The sequence below is a fragment of the Scleropages formosus genome, chromosome 21 (assembly GCF_900964775.1).
Source record: "Scleropages formosus chromosome 21, fSclFor1.1, whole genome shotgun sequence".
NCBI classification, from domain to species: Eukaryota; Metazoa; Chordata; class Actinopteri; order Osteoglossiformes; family Osteoglossidae; genus Scleropages; species Scleropages formosus.
In genome coordinates this window covers 19,987,519-20,006,145 of record NC_041826.1, presented here as the reverse complement: position 1 = coordinate 20,006,145, position 18,627 = coordinate 19,987,519, and the positions used below count along the sequence as shown (strand labels likewise).

Sequence of the window (18,627 nt, the reverse complement as noted above, 5' to 3'; positions counted from 1 at the left end):
TTCGAATCCTGCTCAGCCAGAGTTTGAATGTTCTTCCCATGTTCATGTGGGTTTCCTCACGGTGCCCTGGTTTCCTCCCAAAGTCCAGAGAGATGCGTTTCAGGTTAACCCGTGACGAATTTGACCACAGCGTGCGACTGTGTTGGATATGATTGCCCTGTGATGGACTGGTGTCTTGTCCAGGGTGTACCCTGCCTCACTACTTGTGTCTCCAGGATAAGCTCTGGACCTCAGCACATAGTCTCTAGGGTAATAAAAAGGTGCTGTAATTTTTGTGGTGCCCACCTACAGGTGTATCTCGGTGACACATCTGTGTATGTACTGGCTCTTCTGTCAGCTCCCTGGTGTTGGGAGCGCTGGGCCCATTCCTCATGTGTCCTGCCTGACCTTTGTCAGAAAACTATCACTGAAGTTCCCCATCGGGGCTGTTGTGCACCCGCACGGCGGCCGTTGCCAGTTAACCTTCATGGTGCCCTAAAGGTGTATGTCGAGTGCGTGGTGTTACTCCTTCGAAAACCAGTGTGTTCACGTGGCAGTTGCAGTCTCAGATACCACACCCTGGGAATGAATGTTTGCGTGCTGCAAAGAAAAATGTTTCTTCATCGTCTGTGAAAAACCACAGAAAGGAGTGGAGACGGTATTGTGAGGGCACCCTGTTTCTGCTCTCCTCCCATCCAACACTGGCAGCCCTGTTTACGCTCTTCCCCCCCACCGGGGCCATAGCCCTTAAACCCGCAAAATAAACCGGTACATTGAAATAGGTTGACGAGTCATGAACGACTCACTGTAGGTGCCGCACTAGGAAAACAGCTTCACTTTTCCAGGGTGGGACTGTGGGATCACTGACTGCCCACCTCCCAGCCTCAGGTTTTCCCCATACCTCTAAGCTGAGTTTACTCCATCTTCATCAGTGTGGTGGTCTGCAACCTATCCTGGAAATGTGGTGTGCACAGCAGGGTACACCCTGGAGAGGAGTGCTGGTCTGTTGCAGGGCTTTCATTTTATTAATTTTCATCATCTTAAAACAAGGGAGGAAAAAAAACGTGATGTCCAAAACTTCCCATTCACTTCCTCGCAAAACCATGTGTAACGTTTGTCAGCGTCTGGTAAATTTCAGTTTACTTGACCTAATCAAAAAAATAAAAGCATCATAAGAGAATGGAGGTATAACTTCATTTATTGCTGAGTAGATTCTGCAAAAGTCTTGAAATATAGCTGTAATAAAAAATATTCTATAAGCCAGAAACTCTAATTTTAAGATTTTTTAATTTTTTTAATTTCAAGCTATTTTAACACTGATGTTAAATAACTGAAAATAAAAAGATATGGTTCCCACAGGCTTCTGTTTGTCAGGTGCTGACCAATTCATTCCGTAAACATGTGCAATTTTCCTCATATTGTTACAGATTCTGTCCAAGCCCAGAAGCACCACACATGTAAACACTGTGGAAGGGAGTTGAATGAAGGCAGTGCCACTCTTATATACTGTTTCTGTATCTTTAAATATTTGTAGCTCAAATATTTGCGACACAAGGCTCTAGTGCGATACGAGGTGTGGCGGAACGAGGGACCAGCGTGATGGTTTTTTCCCACCAGGGCAGTTTCACTCTCTCACTCCCTACAATGTGGCTCTTGTATGTTTCAGTGGCGGCGGCCGTACTCTTCTTCAGCACCCCCCCGACGCACAATGTTCCCGCCACTGAAGTGTTTGGGGCGCTGTGGCTCATGCTGCTCCTGGGGACCGTCCATTGCCAGATCGTGTCCACCCGGACCCATAAGCCCCCGCCCACTGTTGGAGGCAAGAGGAGAAGGTGGGGTCTGGAGGGCGACGCACCCAACGAATTTAGTAGCGTGTCACTCTGCTGTACGGTCAGTTGCTTCCTGTTCCCGCCAGCGACTACGCTGTGGGGGTCCAGTCGTGCTGAGGAAAAGCCACACGCTCAGCCCGCTTCTCTAGTCTCCTGGTACTTCAGCGATTCTTTAAAGCCATGGTTGTTATGTGATCACGTCAACTGGAACGCTGCTTCGTAGGGCATGACCAGACAGCCATCGTGTGGTGTTGGCAAGATCCTGGGCCAGGCTGCCTTGCCTCATGCTGTAGAACTGTAAAAGCTCCTGTAGACGCTATGCGCCTCACTGACCCGGGACCCATCCTCTGCGTGGCATTTGCCGACCAACAGCAGGATCTTCTGCCTTTCCTCCTGCTCAGCTTTCAGCCTCTCTCTTTCTCATCACCATAAAGTGTAAATGACACTGGAGATGTGTTCAGAGACCAGCCACTGTCCACTTCCTGTTTCCTCAGAGAGGCCAAAAATAACTTGGGGTAAATTTGAATCAGGAGAACTATTGTGTTCCTTCTCTCTCTAATGGAAACGCAGCTGTAGCCAGTAAGCGGAACTGCGCTGGCGCTGTGCGGTTGTCGCCACCGCACGGGCACCACCCCGGTGGTCCCTCAGGGCCCCTACAGAGACACAACAGCTCTTTCATGGATTTTACATGGTTTTCCTTAACTAATTTCTGACCGTATGTAGTTTTGCTGCCCGCAGCCCTCGATTTACCCCGCTCCAGGGTTCCTCCTTCCTGTCGGCCTCCTGAGGGAGCAGTGGAATGAACAGGCAGCGGTCGTCCGGTCTCTTGGTGATTGTGCTGTGGAGCCTCGTGCCTCTGAGCCGCCTGCTCTGTTTGATCTCTCTGGCTGAAGGAAGCTGAGGAAAGCGGCCCGCTTGGAGGTCCATAGGGAGGGGCCCGGTTCCAGCAGTACCGATAATGCTCAGGAGGGGGCGCTGCACTGCACGGTGGCTGCGTCTACTCACTGCCTCGGTGCTTTCTTCAGAGAGTTCTGGCATGATATCTTTAAATCTGGGTGTGTATTTGTTTCCCTCGAGGTCAAATGTTGTCTTTAAGCTGCAGCATCCTTTTAATTTGTGTGTGCGCTGCAGCCATGCAGAAAGGGATTCTGCAGCTTCTCCCTGGCACAAGTTACACAGAGCTGGAGCTGGACTTAAGAGCACCTTGGAGCTCTATGGCTCTATCACCGAAGTTCGGTTCGGGTATCTTGAGGTCCAGGGATCGGTCCAAATGCGATACCCTGCCTGGGACTTGAACCTGCAGCCTTTTGGTGTAGAGCCCAGCCCCTTCCCTCCGCCCTGCTCACTGAGAAATTGCCCGTTCACTGCTTTGGTGCGCAGCGCGGGGAGGGGCTCCCTGTTTCAGCCCTCGTGGGTGTGCTCGAACCCCAGGTTGCTTCCGGATCAGATGCCCCGTGACACATGCAGGTGGGATCAGAAAAGCTTTTCTGTGCAAGTCATCTGGCTTTGTCTTTGGCGAGATACACCTTCTCCCATCTCCACACACTGTGTGTGTTACACTCTTCCCACATCCACCGGGAGCTGAGCAGGGGGCCCCCGGGAGCGTTCTGCTTGCATGCGGGTTGTCTGTCCACTTTTCATCAGTCCTTTGCTCACTATGTGGAGAAGCATCATCTGCACTCCGCTGTCCTTTCACCTCGCTTTGTTTCCATCGAGCAAGTTCTCCCCCGAGGCAGCGTTATCCGCCACATCTTCACACTTCAAGTCTCGTAGTGCTTGTGTGATACTTGTCAGTTACCTCCCTTCTTTTGTGGCGAGTCCTTTGTGTTGGTTCACTGCCGAGGGCGCGGGCCTGTCGTGGGGTGTGGATGGCTGTGCAGGAAAAAAAAAAGAAGCCCCTTCCTGGGGGGTTTATCTAGGGCCATGATCACAGTGCCTTGAGCTGCTCTCGCTGTAGCAGTGGAGCGTTGCTTTACTCCGTGCTAAAAGGCAGTGCGCCACAGGGCACCACTGTACACGGTCTCAGCAATGAGGTGAGAGCTGTTGTCACGGCACGCCGGAGGCAGCAAACGAGGATCGGCCCCGGGTCCGATTACACTGGCTCCACTTCTAGTGGAAACTGAGCCTTAAAGCCGCCTCGCTCCAGTGTGAGTTACACGGGGCCCCTGTGATCAGCCAGAGCTGCGCAAACGGAACTGGTGTCACTCTGTGTCGGCCCAGCGATCATCCGCTCATAGAATTTGCCCTTGAGGGACTCGTCTGTGTGAGGATACCTGGCTGCACCTGTCTGCACTTGACACCTGCATGTCCTGCTACCTCCTGCCATTAGGGGGCGACCTTGGCTCTCACAGGCCAAGTCTGTGCCTGGCTTCCCATTGCCACATGCTCTCCATGCTCCAAGCACCCATAGAGCCTAGAAGTACCTGCAGCCTCTTTATAGCCTGTCATGAGCGCTCAACCATGTAAATGGCAGCGGAAGTTATAAATGAAAACCCCGAATCAGAAATATGCTGCCTTTTTATTTCGGAAAAGTGCATGTCATTTAAGAGCCATCTTTACACTTTTTGTTTTAGCGTCCAGTTTTTAGACAAAGGTCCCCTTGTTGTCCGTGAATTTAGGAACTCCTTTCCCTCCTCTCAGATCGAAGAAGTGTAAGATGTCTATCGACAAGTCCACAGAGACTGACAACGGCTACGTGTCGCTGGACGGCCGAGTGACGAGCAAGAGCAGCGAGGAGGGGCTGCAGCTGCACGAGACGCACTGTGACCTCCTGCGCACCAAGGAGTCGAGCTGGAGCTCCGCTCTGACCTGCGGAAGCTCTCTGCTGCCGCCCGTCGGAAAGGTGAGGCAATCTGAGCTCCCTGCCGTACGGGACCTGGCAAAGGCTGTCTGTTCGAAGCGCTTTAGATACAAGTCAGTAGAGTTGCGATGGCGTAGCTCCTCTCAGCTGGGGTACAAGATTAGTTCTACACCCTGGAAAAGTGTGGGTTGAGCAGCTCAGACTGGTCAAAGAGCCAGGACTGCCTGCTCTAGGCGTCCATGTTTTTACCTGTGTGTCCAGGAGCCCCCGAGTCCTCGCAGCGTGCAAAACATGTCAGATGAGGCATCCAGCGAGGAAGACCCCGAGGGCTCCTACGGTGCTCTCCGCAGGGGTGTGGAGCGCATGAGCAGTGCCTGCGGTCTCCGCAACAGGAAGTCCCATCACTACAAGAAGCACTATACCACCGAGGTACGGCGGCATGGCCCCGCAGGCTGGCGGCACGCCGAGCAGCAGCACTTTCGCCGAGGGCTTCCTGCGATCCGCACAGGAGAGCTGAAGTAGCTCTTTGGTTCCCGCACCCGTAGGAGACGTGCCGATCGGGCGCCAGCGGCAGCTCCCGCTGCTCCAGCCTGCGCCAGGATTCGGAGAGCGCGCGCCCAGAGTCGGAGACCGAGGACCTACTGTGGGAGGACTTCCTGCACTGTGCCGAGTGCCGCTCGTCCTGCAGCAGCGAGAGTGAGGGGGAGGGCGCCGCCGTCTGCACCGGCACCAAGAAGGAATACCGGGATGACCCCTTCCACCAGGTGAGGCCCTCAGGCGGGTGCCTGGCAGCGTGTCGCTGCTTTTCCCTCATATTTCATCAGCTTGGCGTTTTTTTTTTTTTTTTAATTTTGGCCTTCAGTATCCTCACACCACACTCAGTAATGCAAGATTTGTTTCTCATTTTTCTGGGTCCAGGGACACACCCCTTGGCTGCACAGCTCCAACCCAGGCCTGGAGCGCGTGAGCGCCATCGTATGGGAGGGCAACGAGTGCAAGAAGGCAGACATGTCCGTGCTGGAGATCAGTGGCATGATCATGAACAAGGTGAGGGGGAGTGTTGCCATGGTAATGAAGGGCAGCAGAGTCAGACAGTGTCTGTGTTGTTATACAGTCGAACTGCCATCTGCTCTCGGGTCTGAAGTATGATCCCTCTGCAGGTGAACCTGTACACCCCTGGAATTGGATACCAGGTATTCGGGAACCTGGTATCAGTCACTCTTGCCCTGACACCGCTGGCCTACAGGCTTTCACAGCACAGAGACCTGGAGCATCTGGCCACGGTCTCGGCACGTGAGCTCATTGCTATGGCAATGGGCTCCAGCACCGATGTCACGGTGATTGCTATGGTGACGGTCAGCCTCGTGGTACGGGCCTGTCTGATCTGGCTCTTCTTCTTTTTGCTGAGTGTGGCAGAGAGGACCTACAAGCAGGTGAGCATCTTGTCCAAATGGTACCCAGCGTTGTAATGTGTGCACAACGTTTTGTTCATTAATTATGTTTCCTCAGAGGCTACTATTTGCCAAGCTTTTTGGCCACCTGACATCAGCCCGCAGGGCCAGGAAGTCTGAGGTTCCACACTTCCGGCTGAAGAAAGTGCAGAACATCAAGATGTGGCTGTCTCTCCGCTCCTACTTGAAGGTACAGCGTCCGTGTCCAGTTTTTGGTGCCTGTCTGGTTATGCCCTGCTGTTATTTTCAACTCGCAGTGTGAACAAAGTACAGTTAATCTTATTGGGGCCAAGGCGCAGTGTGTGCTGCCGTGTTCTCGTTGCAACAGTCTCTCTTCTGTGCGTCACAGAGGAGGGGTCCGCAGCGCTCAGTGGACGTCATCGTCTCTTCGGCCTTCCTCCTTACTCTGTCCGTGGTCTTCATCTGCTGTGCCCAGGTGAGCTTCAGACAGGTGTGCAGATGGTCCAGGAGTCCTTGACTAGCGTTCCCATCAGGATAGCAAATGGTATCTGAAGGAAATAAACTTTAATCACTGGCTGTTGTGAGCATAAAAACTCATCGACCCCTTTTCTCCCTGCCAGCTGCTCCACGTCCATGAGACTTTCCTGGACTATCACTACAACTGGGAACTGGTCATCTGGTGCGCATCACTGTCGCTCTTTCTGCTGCGCTTTGTCACTCTAGGCTCCGAGACCAGCAGGAAGTACAGCAACACTTCCATACTGTTGACAGAGCAGGTATGACCATGACCATGCTCCCACCCCCCCCTTCCAACTCCGTGCTGTCCAGACAAAGCAGCAGGTGCACCACACGTCCAAAGGGAAGTGCACAAAGACACTCGATAGGGCAGCTCTCCAGACACTGTAGAGAGTCCAGTGATTAAGGTTGTGGGCCTATAATCTCAAGGTTGTGTGATCATTTCTTGCAAGGAGACCTGCTGTTGTACCCTTTAGAGGGTTTCTGACCAGAACTGCTCTATAAGACTTTCTCCTATAAAATGTGCAGCCATATAGATGGATAAACTGCAGAGTGGCGCACTCAAAATTTACCATGGAGAAACCATGTTGCACAGATAATTACATGTTCAGCTAGCTCACAAAGCAAGAGCAAAAGTAAAGCGTCTCATTACTGACTTGATGTGCATTTATGGCTTTTAATGGATTGCGGGTCTGCATGTGACGGTCTTCAGCAGCTTCCTCATCTGAGATCTGTCTCGCATTGCAGAGCGCGAGTGTTAATGTGTAGTATATTGCTGTGGCTCCTCTTTCCAGATCAATTTGTACCTAAAGATGGAGAAGAAGCCCAACAAGAAGGAGGAGCTGACCTTGGTGAACAATGTGCTGAAGCTGGCCACCAAACTGCTGAAGGTTCGCTTTCAAACACAAATAAACACATCTGCAGGCACTTGCACGCAATCATGACTTCGTTCCCTGGTTGATTTGCATTTTTATGACCGTGGGATCCAATCTGGTAGATCAGGTTGCACGTGACCTTTCCTTATCTCCAGTGTTCATAGTGTGATTTAGGTCCACTGTGTTAAAAGTACTAGACTTTATGGAGAAAGGAGTGAGGCAGCTATACAGCTTCAGTACAAGGACATGCTCTGCATACTGCAGCTCACCTAACCATCTCCACGCCAATAATGCCCCTAAAAACCCCCTGCCCCATTTGTTGATCAGGAGCTGGACACCCCTTTCAGGCTGTACGGCCTGACCATGAACCCCCTCCTGTACAACATCACCCAGGTGGTCATCCTGTCGGCTGTGTCGGGAGTCATCAGCGACTTGCTGGGGTTCAATCTGAAGGTGAGTGTAACCGCACTAGACGCCCACGACTGTGCGTCAGACCACTGCTGTGAGTGTTTCAGCCACAGCTCACACAGTGCAGGCACAATGCATTAACGTGTGAAAAAGGAGCTTTTGGACGGCTGTCAAATACAAGCTCAGGGCCAAAGGCTTCAGTGCTTAAACTCTGGTTACAGGCAGTCCCTGGATTACGAACGAGTTCTGTGTCCTCAGTCCGTCTTTGTCGGATTTTGAAACAGTTAGGCACGGTGGGTATCTAACATCAGTTTGTCAAATGTTTCTTACTATTTCTTATATCATGTACCTTTCTAAACATAAGAAACACTTCTGATTATGCTAAAACATCTTTAATATAATACAGTAATAATACTACAATGTAATGATGTAACAATAACTAATAAATGTAACTACAGTATTAATAGAGAGAGACATAGAAAGAGAATAAATGTTACTACTGTCATGATGAACAGAGGCTACAGAGGAGGCTTGGCCCAAGTGCAGGATCGATTATTCAGAATTAAAGGACTAGACGTGTTCTTGTGGTCGGGGACGGGCGAATGGTCGGTTGATCGGTGAACTAACAGAGGCGAGAATCTGAAATCGTGGTCAAGGGACAAGGCGGGTGGTTGTTATGAAAGTAGAGACATGGAACGGGACTGGGGAACGATGAGGGACAGGACTTGGAAGAGCAAAGCGAGGTAGGTTTGAGAATGCAGAGGGGAGGTTGTGTCAAATGAGATTCTGCAACTAGGAAGAAGTGTCTTTTGCAGCTGAGTGCTCCCTCAGACAGTGTGTGCGCGTGTACAAAACATTAAAGAAACTTTAATGTTCACTTTTACAATGTTTGTTGGCGTTTTACGTTTCGCTTTATTATTTCTAGGGCTGTCACTATGGATTATTTTGGTAAACGAGTAATCGGACAATTCTTTTGGCGAGTACTCGAGTAATTGTTTTTTATTCACAATAAAAATAGAATCAAGTGAACAATAACACATCATGCTTTGCATTTCAAAATTGAAAATAAAGCCATGGTTATTTTTTTGTAAAGGTTATAATTCCTTGATTTGTGTGACTAGTAACCATCAAACATGCTTTATGAGCTATGAAATCGCGATTTCATAAATATGAACATTTTGAAACATGGATATATTCACGCCTTAACTTCACATTTCGTCAGAGTTTATTATCATCTACATTCCGTTAAATTGTGCTCTCTGACGGGTGTTTAAGTGGTGAAACTTTATAATGCAAATATACATATATCGTGTTCAGTCTTATGTTTAAAATGGCGTGCAAATTAAGAGTATTCAAAATGATTAAAGTAAAGCTAGTAGCGAACTTACCGTGCTGGCAGAGCATCTGTTACGCCTGGATGTCGCCTTTTCAGGTGCTGTAGCATTGCAGATGTGCTGTTACTGTATTTAAGTTGGTTTTTGCACAGACTGCAGACAGCTATGTTGTTCGTTTTTTCTAACGTGAAGTGTTCCCACACCGTTGACATTTTTTGCCGTTTTTTTGCACGGACCCTCGTCTGCTCACCGCCACCTTTCCGCCATTTTGCCGAGTACTCGACACGGAAAATTGTACTACGGGATTTTTTTAAACCGAGTAATCGTGACAGCCCTAATTATTTCCACTTTCAATCGTTGATCGTTTCCCTTTTCTTGGATGCATCACCATCACTTGCATCACATTTATGCTTTGGTGCCATGGTTAGAGAGTAAAAGCAAAAAAAAATGAAAGCCAAAAACAGTAACACGCAAGACACCTAAAGAAAAAGAAGGAAGTCTTTGTCCTATCTCAGGCTCACGCGTCCCGCCCATGAGCTGACGAACCGCTGTATACGTCCAATGTTTTGATGCACATCGCAAAGTAGCACCTGTTTGTTATTACGAACCATTGTATGTAACTCAGATTTTTAATATAATAGGCTCAATTATGAAGTTTTCATTTGATTGTTACTTAAGGGTGACAAAATCAACTTCCACTCAGGAAGGGGGTGGTTCGTAACCACGGGTTATACATAAGTCGGACGTTTGTAACTCGGGGACTGCCTGTATTCTTTCTTCTGTTCCCTCTTCTTTCCATTGTTTTTTTTCCCCCCGCTGTAGAATAAATTCCCAGTTTTTAATATTAAAATATTTCACGGACGTACCTTTGCTTTCCCATCCACAGCTCTGGAAGATCAAATCATGAGACCTTTGACACTGCAGGCTCTTCAAAAGGGATGTGGCGCAGTCCAAGCAGAGGGGGGTGCTGTTGGGACAGACAGGAGATGCTCTGGCAATGAAAAATGAACTATCCTTTCTCAGACATATCAAAGTGCTTTTGTTACACACACACGGATCGTGCAATCGAGATATCCCATGTACCCTTTCAGTGTTTTCACTTTTTTTGGCATTTGTATAAGTGATGTTTTAAAGGAAAGAAATGTTTTAGCAACTGGTATGTGTTCTCAAAAGGGTGTGGAGTCCGCAAGATAACATTTAAACCGAGACATGGAACCAAGTAGAGCACACGTGCGCATTTGCCGTGTGTATGTACACATATTCGCATCAGTGAATTTGCACATACGCACACACAAAGTACACACGTGTCATGCGCAGTCATCAGAGCACCGTACATGACTGTTGAAGAGCGCAAGGGCATTGCAAGTTCCCTGTTAACACTACGCCAGCGAGGCTGTTACGCTCACCACGTTGTAGGATGAGGGCAAATCGTCGGGAGTCGCTGTCACGCACCGTAGGGGTGGGGGTTGCCGATCGCAAGGTTTACTATCCGTCACCACAATCGGTGGATCTGCCACCAGTCCATGGGTGAGACAAATGGGCTCCTACACACTGCAAGCTCAGCGACAGGCGAGCCATCCTTGCGGTGCGATGCCCAGATTTACGAAGGGGTGTGACGGCGTTTCCCCTCGTTTGCCCAAGACGAGCGTGCTGAGCGGTGCCTCCACCTGACGGCCCGTCCCAGGGAAGCTGTTTGGGTCCGTCGGTGTGGCACGGGGGGGCAGCTGGCAGCAGGTCGCTCTTTGTACGGCCTCTCGGTGCTTCACCTCCCACAGCTCAGAGGGAACACCGACGTTCACACTTGTATTCTGAGCAATAACTGTTTAGTTCCACCGAGAGTGAAGGCGTTTTGCTGGAGCCAGGAGTTTAGTTGTATTTATTGTTAAACACGCTGGGATGTTCACTCCCGGTGGGCATGCCTGGAAATGTGCACTTTAAAAACATAAATGTTACTACAGTTGTTTCAATTTCAAAAGCTGTCACTCTGAATAAGAGCCTTTTTTTTGTGTCATTTGTGTGCAGTTGTCTGCGTGGAGATGACCAAAGTGCTTTTTGCTGGAAGGATGTTGCACATGCTTTTAAAAAACACTTGGTTTTTACAGAAGATGCTTTACAAGATGGTGTTGCTTTTGTTTTGTGCGATTCCTTTTTTTAAGGTTACTCCTCATAGAGGCAACATGTTTTACAGTAAACAGTGTATGAGGCGGTAAGAAAATGTAGACAATATGCTATGCATAATGCATTTTTCTAGGGAAGTCTGCATAATTAAGTTATGAATTTTTGTTTTGTTTTTTTCTTTTGGTGTACAGCTCTATTTATATCAGTTGCAGAACTTTCAGAAAACACCAGTCCCTTGTCACTTTGACAAGTCAAGTGTGTCTGAACTGCTTCATTTCCAATGACTTAATGTACCATGTGACATTGTAATTAACACAACCTTCATTAAAGACTTACTGGCTCTTTTGTCATTCAATTTTTTTATGCGTGTCTTATAGAAATTATGTCAAGGGACGTGCATTTTCAGTTTTTCGCCCAAATCACGTTTGTTACATTTCAAGATCGCTGCTAGCACTGCGACTAGCAGAGAGCAGCACATGTGAAGAAGTCAAAGTGGTTTTGTCACTTCAACCATATACAGCTGGTACGGCATAGAGGGAAAGGAAACAATGCTCCTCTAGGCCCATGGTGCTACATAAAACATATTACAACATCTATATACAATAAAAAATAGACAATCTAATAAATACTGTAAAACATGTAAACATAATTATAAAAAAAAGCAAAGGGAATGGAATGGTGTTGAATATGGGTGTGTGTGTGGATTTGGGTCAGGGGGGTGTGGTGGTGCAGCGCGCTTGGCCAGGTCCTGCTCTCTGGTGGGTCTGGAGTTCGAGTCCTGCTTGGGGTGCCTTGTGACGGACTGGTGTCCTGTCCTGGGTGTGTCCCCTCCCCCTCCAGCCTTACGTCCTGTGTTGCCGGGTTAGGTTCCGGCTCACTGCAACCCCGCTTGGGATAAGCGGTTTCGGTCTGTGTGGGTTTGTGTCAGTCCAGACCCTGGTTATTGAGGAGTCCGGCCGTGAGGGGCCCAAATCCTTCAGTACCTTTTTCCAGATGGGAGGAGTTCATGCTGAAGGTAGGGAAACAATGACTGTTGTATGTATTCTTTTGAAGGGGGTGTGTGGAGTTGGATTACCTGTAACAGTTCTTGAGGGCAGAGCTGACTTATTAAAAATAAGGGCAGGATCATCCACTCGTATTTCAGCAGCAGGTGAAACCTCCAACGTAACTCCCAGCACGTGTTGGCACGGCTTCAAACAAACTATATGTTAAAATCATGAACTTTATTTAAACCCTCAAAAAAATGAACAAACAAACTAGTAGTGCTACACCTATAATTGTCTGTTAAACAATTACTGGTATGAACTGAATGTGGCTGCGGAAGCACACAAAGGACGGGCGCTACGGCTCTGCTCGGTTGCGACTCCGGCTTGCGATACTCTGCGGCATTTTCACAGGTGAGGCAACACACAAACTATCAGCTGGGGTCACATCCATCTTATCTAGGTGATTAGCAATGAAGGAGGACAGAGCAGAATCAGGCCATCGTGTTGCCGTTGAGGACCACGGATCCGAGCTCCTATGTAGTCCACGGTCTTCGGCTTTTCTACATGTTCCCAAAAGCAGCGACTGGCATCGGAATTATGGGTGTGAACTGATCAAGTGGTTGTGTGAGTGATCGATCAGGTGATGGATGGCACTCGGGCGTCACCGGGAGCACACGTGGACTGTCTGATAACTGGGGATACAGCAGGTAGGTAAACTCCAAACCATAAGAAGGGTGAAGCTTTGTAGCAGTTTTACTAGGAAGGATCCTGCTGAGCAGAGACGAGGTAAGTATTCTGTATCGAGACAGTAAAAGGTACATGTAGTTTATGTATGGTGTGTCGACCGAGCAGAGCTGTGTTTAACTTTGTGTTCTTCCAATATTTCAGTGGCTGTCTTTACTGTGATTTAATGAATGCCGTTTGGCTGGAGTGCGGCACAGTACTGGTTTTTGTTCTGTAGGTCACCTAGTCAACCACGTACCTATCATGTTGTCTTTTTCTTTTTTTTAAAAAAATCTGGTTGTACTGTTCTCTACACAGCCTGAGTGGTCTGACAGTCAGCTAAACTCCCAGCCTTCATACGACTCTGAAAACAAGTGAAGTGCTTCTTTTGTCTAATGGTTTTAAGGATTGAAACTAAAAGACAAAGAAACGAACATACATACATACATTCATATCATTAACCCATAACCAAATAAATACAGAAACCATAAAGCATCACAATCCTAATATACAAAGTGAAAGTAAATATGTATAACTTAAGTTAAATTAATCCTCAAAGATTCGCTCTGATTATCAGAAACTGAGTATAGAGAATTTCGTAAGATAACACCGTCAATAACAGTTAACTATTCAAAATTATAGCATCTCGTGACAAAACAGAGATTATAACATTAATAAAGTGAAACTGAATTAAAACATACAGGCGATGCTGTTGCAGGGCTGAGGATGGAAAAGATGCGGAGAGATTATGGGACGAGATCAGCAGGCGCACTGACGATGATACCGGAACAACTTCCTACTTCCTGTCAGAGCGGAAGTGTAAAAGTGTCGGTAATACGCAAAACATACCAGAAACCGCCAGTAGATGGCACCAAGTCACATTTTGATACAACTAAACACGCTTAATATTTGTTCAAACTTCAAACTCAAGTAATCATAACTAATTTACCAATAATTCACTGTAATAGCGCACTGGTCTTTTGGTTTTGCAGAATTTTTTTTGCGGATAACCGCTCGTCCACACGATCCAAAGAAGGCGGCAGCGATGATCAAATGCCCCATCTTCCCCCCCCCTTAGCTTAATAATTAAAAAAATTAAAGGCCAGTATTCTCAAATAAGATTTTGTTTTAATATATTGTAACGACCCGCGTTGCTGTGTGTTTGGGCAGGAAGATTTGTTTATTGTAAATTGTTGGATTATGGGTAAATTGTAAATAACGTGTTCAACCAATGGGGGCAGTTCTGGGGAAAATTATGGGGTGACCGTGTTTGGGCAAAGCAGAAGAAAATAAAAAAGTTTGGGGTGCTAAGCAGTCTTGGAAGGTTGCCATGAGGCGCAGGGCCTTAAGAAACTGGGGTTTTCACACCAAGGGCATTGTTTTCCTGTGTTTGGATGTTCAGATAAATGTTTGCAATGAATGTTTTCTGGGGTCTTTCCTTGCCTGCTGCAAAGATATTGGACATGTTTGGTGCTACAGTAGTATAATGTCAATGCTGCAGGTAGCACAGCGGTTGGAGCTGCTCCCTTTGGATGGAGAGGTTTGAATCTCCTGCTGCTGTGGTGTTCTTGAGTACTTACTCTGAATCACTCTAGTAAAAATGACCCAGCTATATAAGTGGTGGAATCACGGTCAGTTACTTTGGGTGAAAAGCTTCAGCTAAACGAGTCACTGTAAACATGCATTCCAACAGGTTACACTATTTAAAATGTGCTTTTTTAAAAAACAGTAACACCTGGGTTATGGGGTTTAAATTTAACCGAGGCAGCGGCACCACACCGTAGATGCTGTGTGATGCACCTCGCACCCTCAGCCACTTCGGGCCTTCAACCACAACGAAAACCACGTTACTGCGCTGTAAAGGACCACGGTGACGTGCTGAAGGCGTCTTGTGTCCTCGTCACACGTTTGACATAATCAGGACAATGTCACCAATGACCCTGTTCCGGAAAAACTGACCGTAACAATTCCTGTCCCTGACATGTAATCACAACACTATTTTACACACTCTTCTTCTTCTGACGGAGGTTTTTCTACGCACGAAACCCAGTCTGCATAAAGAGCTGCGGTGTCCACCGTCCGCCTAGCCGTGGACCCCACCTTACTGTGGACACGCTCCTCTCTCTCGCCATGGATACAGATGCAGATGTAACTACACCCAGTGTTACTTATGTTTACTAGTTCTAACCCACATCTGTGGAATAAGAGACTCGTTCATGATCAGTGACTTTGCTCATCATAAAATCCATCGCATCTTCCTCGGCTCACCCAGTACATACACATTTAGCCTGGAATGAGTTCTCACTATAGCATAAAACGTCAATCTAAGAACTACTAGTAACAATAATAATAGTAATAATAGATTAATCGCCTGTAAATGAGGGAAGCGCTGAGGGGTCACTGTGGAATAACCAGCTTTTCCGTAATACATGGACATCACAGTTTGGGCCTCTACCTGCCATTACTCACACACACACACACACACACACACACACACATTTTCAGAACCGCTTGTCCCATACGGGGTCACGGGGAACCAGAGCCTACCCGGGAACACAGGGGCGTAAGGCCAGAGGAGGAGGGGACACACCCAGGACGGGACGCCAGTCCGTCGCAAGGCACCCCAAGCGGGACTTGAGCCCCAGACCCACCGGACAGCAGGACTGTGGTCCAACCCACTGCGCCACCGCACCCCCCTGCCATTACTCGTTAAGTAATATAACCTGGGTCTTAAAATAGTAATTTATTAAGAGAATGTAAATTTTCATATTTCCAGTCTGCCCACGATATTAACATGCACAGTTTTTTTGAACGAGACAGTTGTTATATGAACACTACTGACTGTGAATAAAATACGGTTCTGTTTACTCTGCATCACCTGTTCCCTAATCCAATGCATATTAGTTTTTTTTTTTCCCTTGCAGTATCACATCCTGTATGGGTAAATCCAGAGCAACAGAAATTACATAATCGATTATGTAATATCTCAATAAAATATTTATTGACATTAGTACAACATTGCGGTACGCCAGTGTTTTTGTCATCTTGTTTGTGATGCCTCCCTCTGGAGGAAAGGCATGTAACACCTGCTTCGAACCCAGTACTGTACCGTATTCTGAAGTCCATTTTTGCAAAACATGCAAAAATAATTAATTTATCATGTTTTTTCATATATATGATCAACTATAATTTTTGAACTGAGAACCGTACAATGGAGAGCGTTATGATAAATATTAAATACAAATGAATATGGTTTATATCCATTATATACTGTATGTACAAATTATCAGAAACTGGTGAAATATTACATAGTAACAGTACAATAATACTGGGTTTCTTTCTAATAAGCACTTTTTTCAATTCATCAAGGTTCTTTTTGAATTAATATTTAGGTCAGCATGGGCACCAGGTCTGGTGCTTGTTAGGACTGGTATTGCAGCCTTAAAATCTCTGGTTTTAATCACAGTACTGCTTTTCATTGATGTACTTACTGTGATTTGATAAAGTAACAAAATGCTGGAAACATATTAATAATTAGCCTTTTTATACCTGTAGAACACAAAGTTCTTTGAGTGGCCTAAAGGACACTGCTTTTTTTGTTCGTTCTTTGCCTTAATTACTGAGAAATTTGGTGTTTCTTGCGGCCTTTTTAGTTACTGTAATTTGATTTAGAAAGTAATTGAGTAAAGCTTACAGCCTGCATATAACATTTCCCTTTAAGCCTTCTTAAGCTGTATGAATGAGTTAATAAAATACATAATACCCATTGAGCATTTTGCAGCTGGGTTTCCACAGTGGATTTGTCCCCGTTTTAGTAATTGAAAGTATTTAAAAGCTTTATTAAGGCTTTAGGCTCCTGTGCTTAACTTTAGGTAAACCTTTGTAGAGCCTCGAAGTCTTAATTTCAAAACAAAACATAAATTCTGAAAGACAAGTGAGAAATCCTCCAAAAATACATTTTTTTTCTTTTTTTTTGCTGAATCACACAGGCACATATAGTAGATGTAGACATATGCATACACGCCCTTTAAACATTCAGCACCCAAAGCCTACCATGTACCACAAATAATGAAGGCAAAACAAGGACGAAGCGAAACTTTTTAATCAGTGATGTGTTTCTCTATGACAATGTTCGTTCATAATTTAAATACAAAATTACATATAAATTAACATCCGAATACACATCGGTTATCACTTAAATTCCAACCCAAGATTGGCAAGATCAGAAGAAAAGCTGTTCAAAAAGTATACCAGTAACAAATTTCTGTACCTCTTTAAGAAAGTGTTATGCCTTTGTGTAAAATGCATGCGATTTTTGCCATTCCCTTTTTCTATAAAACACATTAAAATGTATAAAAGTTGCATTTTAAGTTAGTATTCTACACCACCGCTCTATTAGCTGTACTGTGCAGAAGAATCTTCAGTTTGAAGTGTCTAAGACAGTGACTTTAATTTTTGTCAACTTAAGTCCCCCGTATTTCTACTCATCAAACTGATGGTGATATTCTGTACTTCTAGATATTACACATACTACACAAAGTGCAACAGCTGAAATTTAAGGACATTTTTCCATTGACAATTAAACTCTTATTTTGAACAATTAAAAATGTATTAAATACGGATATCCTCCGCTGGAAGAAGTGTTAGTTTCTTGTTGGTACTGCAGGAAACCTCTATATATATATATATATATATATATATTTATGAGGCTCTACCATGCTACCTTCACTGGTTTTGCTGGGTCTCTAAGACTGGCTGATGGCCTGATAAGTTTCCACAATCTGAAGCACAAGTCTGTGAACCTTTTACAAACAAGCTTGTCAACGCAATTGCCCTAAATGTTTAAAAACTGTACAGTTGGAGAGAATCTGTAGATTCCAGTTAGTTTCTCTTGGCAGATCCAGTCCAGCTGGCAACGCAGTTTGAAATCACACATTTGGACATGGCACAGAAAGTGATTTTTCAATAATCCAAAACAAGCACACAATAATTAAAAAAACGAAAAAAACGCCCACTTCACAACAGTAACACCTCAAATCATATTTCTCTGTGGAAAAAACACAATCGGTCATAGTGCAGATTAAAAAGAACATAAACATCTTTATCTTTTCTCGTCACATAACATTTCGTGCATTGTGGGTCAGCACATTTCCTCTAAACTACATTATAAATGGTGATGTGATTAGTATTCATAAAATAAAGATATGCTGCCTCTTCAGAAGGCTTTGGAGTAAAAAAAAAAAAAAAAAAAACAAAAAAGACTTGCGAAAGGAAGCTATTAAGTAATGAGTGTTGTTATGACATAAATCTAAACCTTTCTCTTTGTAAACTACACGTGTCTTCATTAAGCTAAGTAAAAGCAATGGTTGGTTTCCACGGATATCAGAATATTTTAAAGAACAATTTCTGATTATGTAATTTTTCATAACGTTCAAAGTGAGGTGCTACCGATGGAGAACAATGAAAGATCGCCTACCTACCTTGTGACCCAACAGGCTACTGATTCAAAACTCAACAAGGGAAATCTCTGCTACGATCAATGGCACTTTTTGTACAATGCTATCCAAATCCAAAATGGTGCTCGTCCAAGGTCGTGATTTTGACCTGTTTATCCAAATATCGTGAACTCACACACACACACACACAC

The 18,627-nt window shown here is 45.8% G+C and overlaps 1 protein-coding gene and 1 long non-coding RNA gene across 6 annotated transcripts in view; one reads left to right on the top strand and one right to left on the bottom strand.

Annotated features, from left to right (window-relative positions):
* Positions 1-11,860, top strand: part of LOC108920906 (putative homeodomain transcription factor 2) — a 30,659-nt gene extending 18,799 nt beyond the window's left edge. For 4 of the 5 annotated variants that reach the window (XM_029247582.1, XM_029247578.1, XM_029247580.1 and 1 more), the window contains 13 exons: positions 1,646-1,811; positions 2,702-2,863; positions 4,449-4,650; positions 4,870-5,037; positions 5,154-5,372; positions 5,527-5,655; positions 5,769-6,041; positions 6,118-6,249; positions 6,409-6,495; positions 6,641-6,796; positions 7,331-7,426; positions 7,739-7,864; positions 10,040-11,860. In XM_029247582.1, the coding sequence (XP_029103415.1) occupies positions 1,646-1,811; positions 2,702-2,863; positions 4,449-4,650; positions 4,870-5,037; positions 5,154-5,372; positions 5,527-5,655; positions 5,769-6,041; positions 6,118-6,249; positions 6,409-6,495; positions 6,641-6,796; positions 7,331-7,426; positions 7,739-7,864; positions 10,040-10,060 (1,937 nt within the window). In that variant the 3' untranslated portion in view covers positions 10,061-11,860. The remainder of the gene's footprint in view (positions 1-1,645; positions 1,812-2,701; positions 2,864-4,448; positions 4,651-4,869; positions 5,038-5,153; positions 5,373-5,526; positions 5,656-5,768; positions 6,042-6,117; positions 6,250-6,408; positions 6,496-6,640; positions 6,797-7,330; positions 7,427-7,738; positions 7,865-10,039) is intronic. The other variant, XM_029247583.1, reaches the window with a different exon arrangement.
* Positions 6,492-13,904, bottom strand: LOC108920907 (uncharacterized). The gene is made up of 4 exons (XR_001965010.1): positions 13,682-13,904; positions 12,347-12,461; positions 10,020-10,120; positions 6,492-6,568 (listed from the first exon to the last, which is right to left on the bottom strand). It is a non-coding gene; the product is annotated as an uncharacterized LOC108920907 (long non-coding RNA).
* Positions 13,905-18,627: the final 4,723 nt, after the last annotated feature.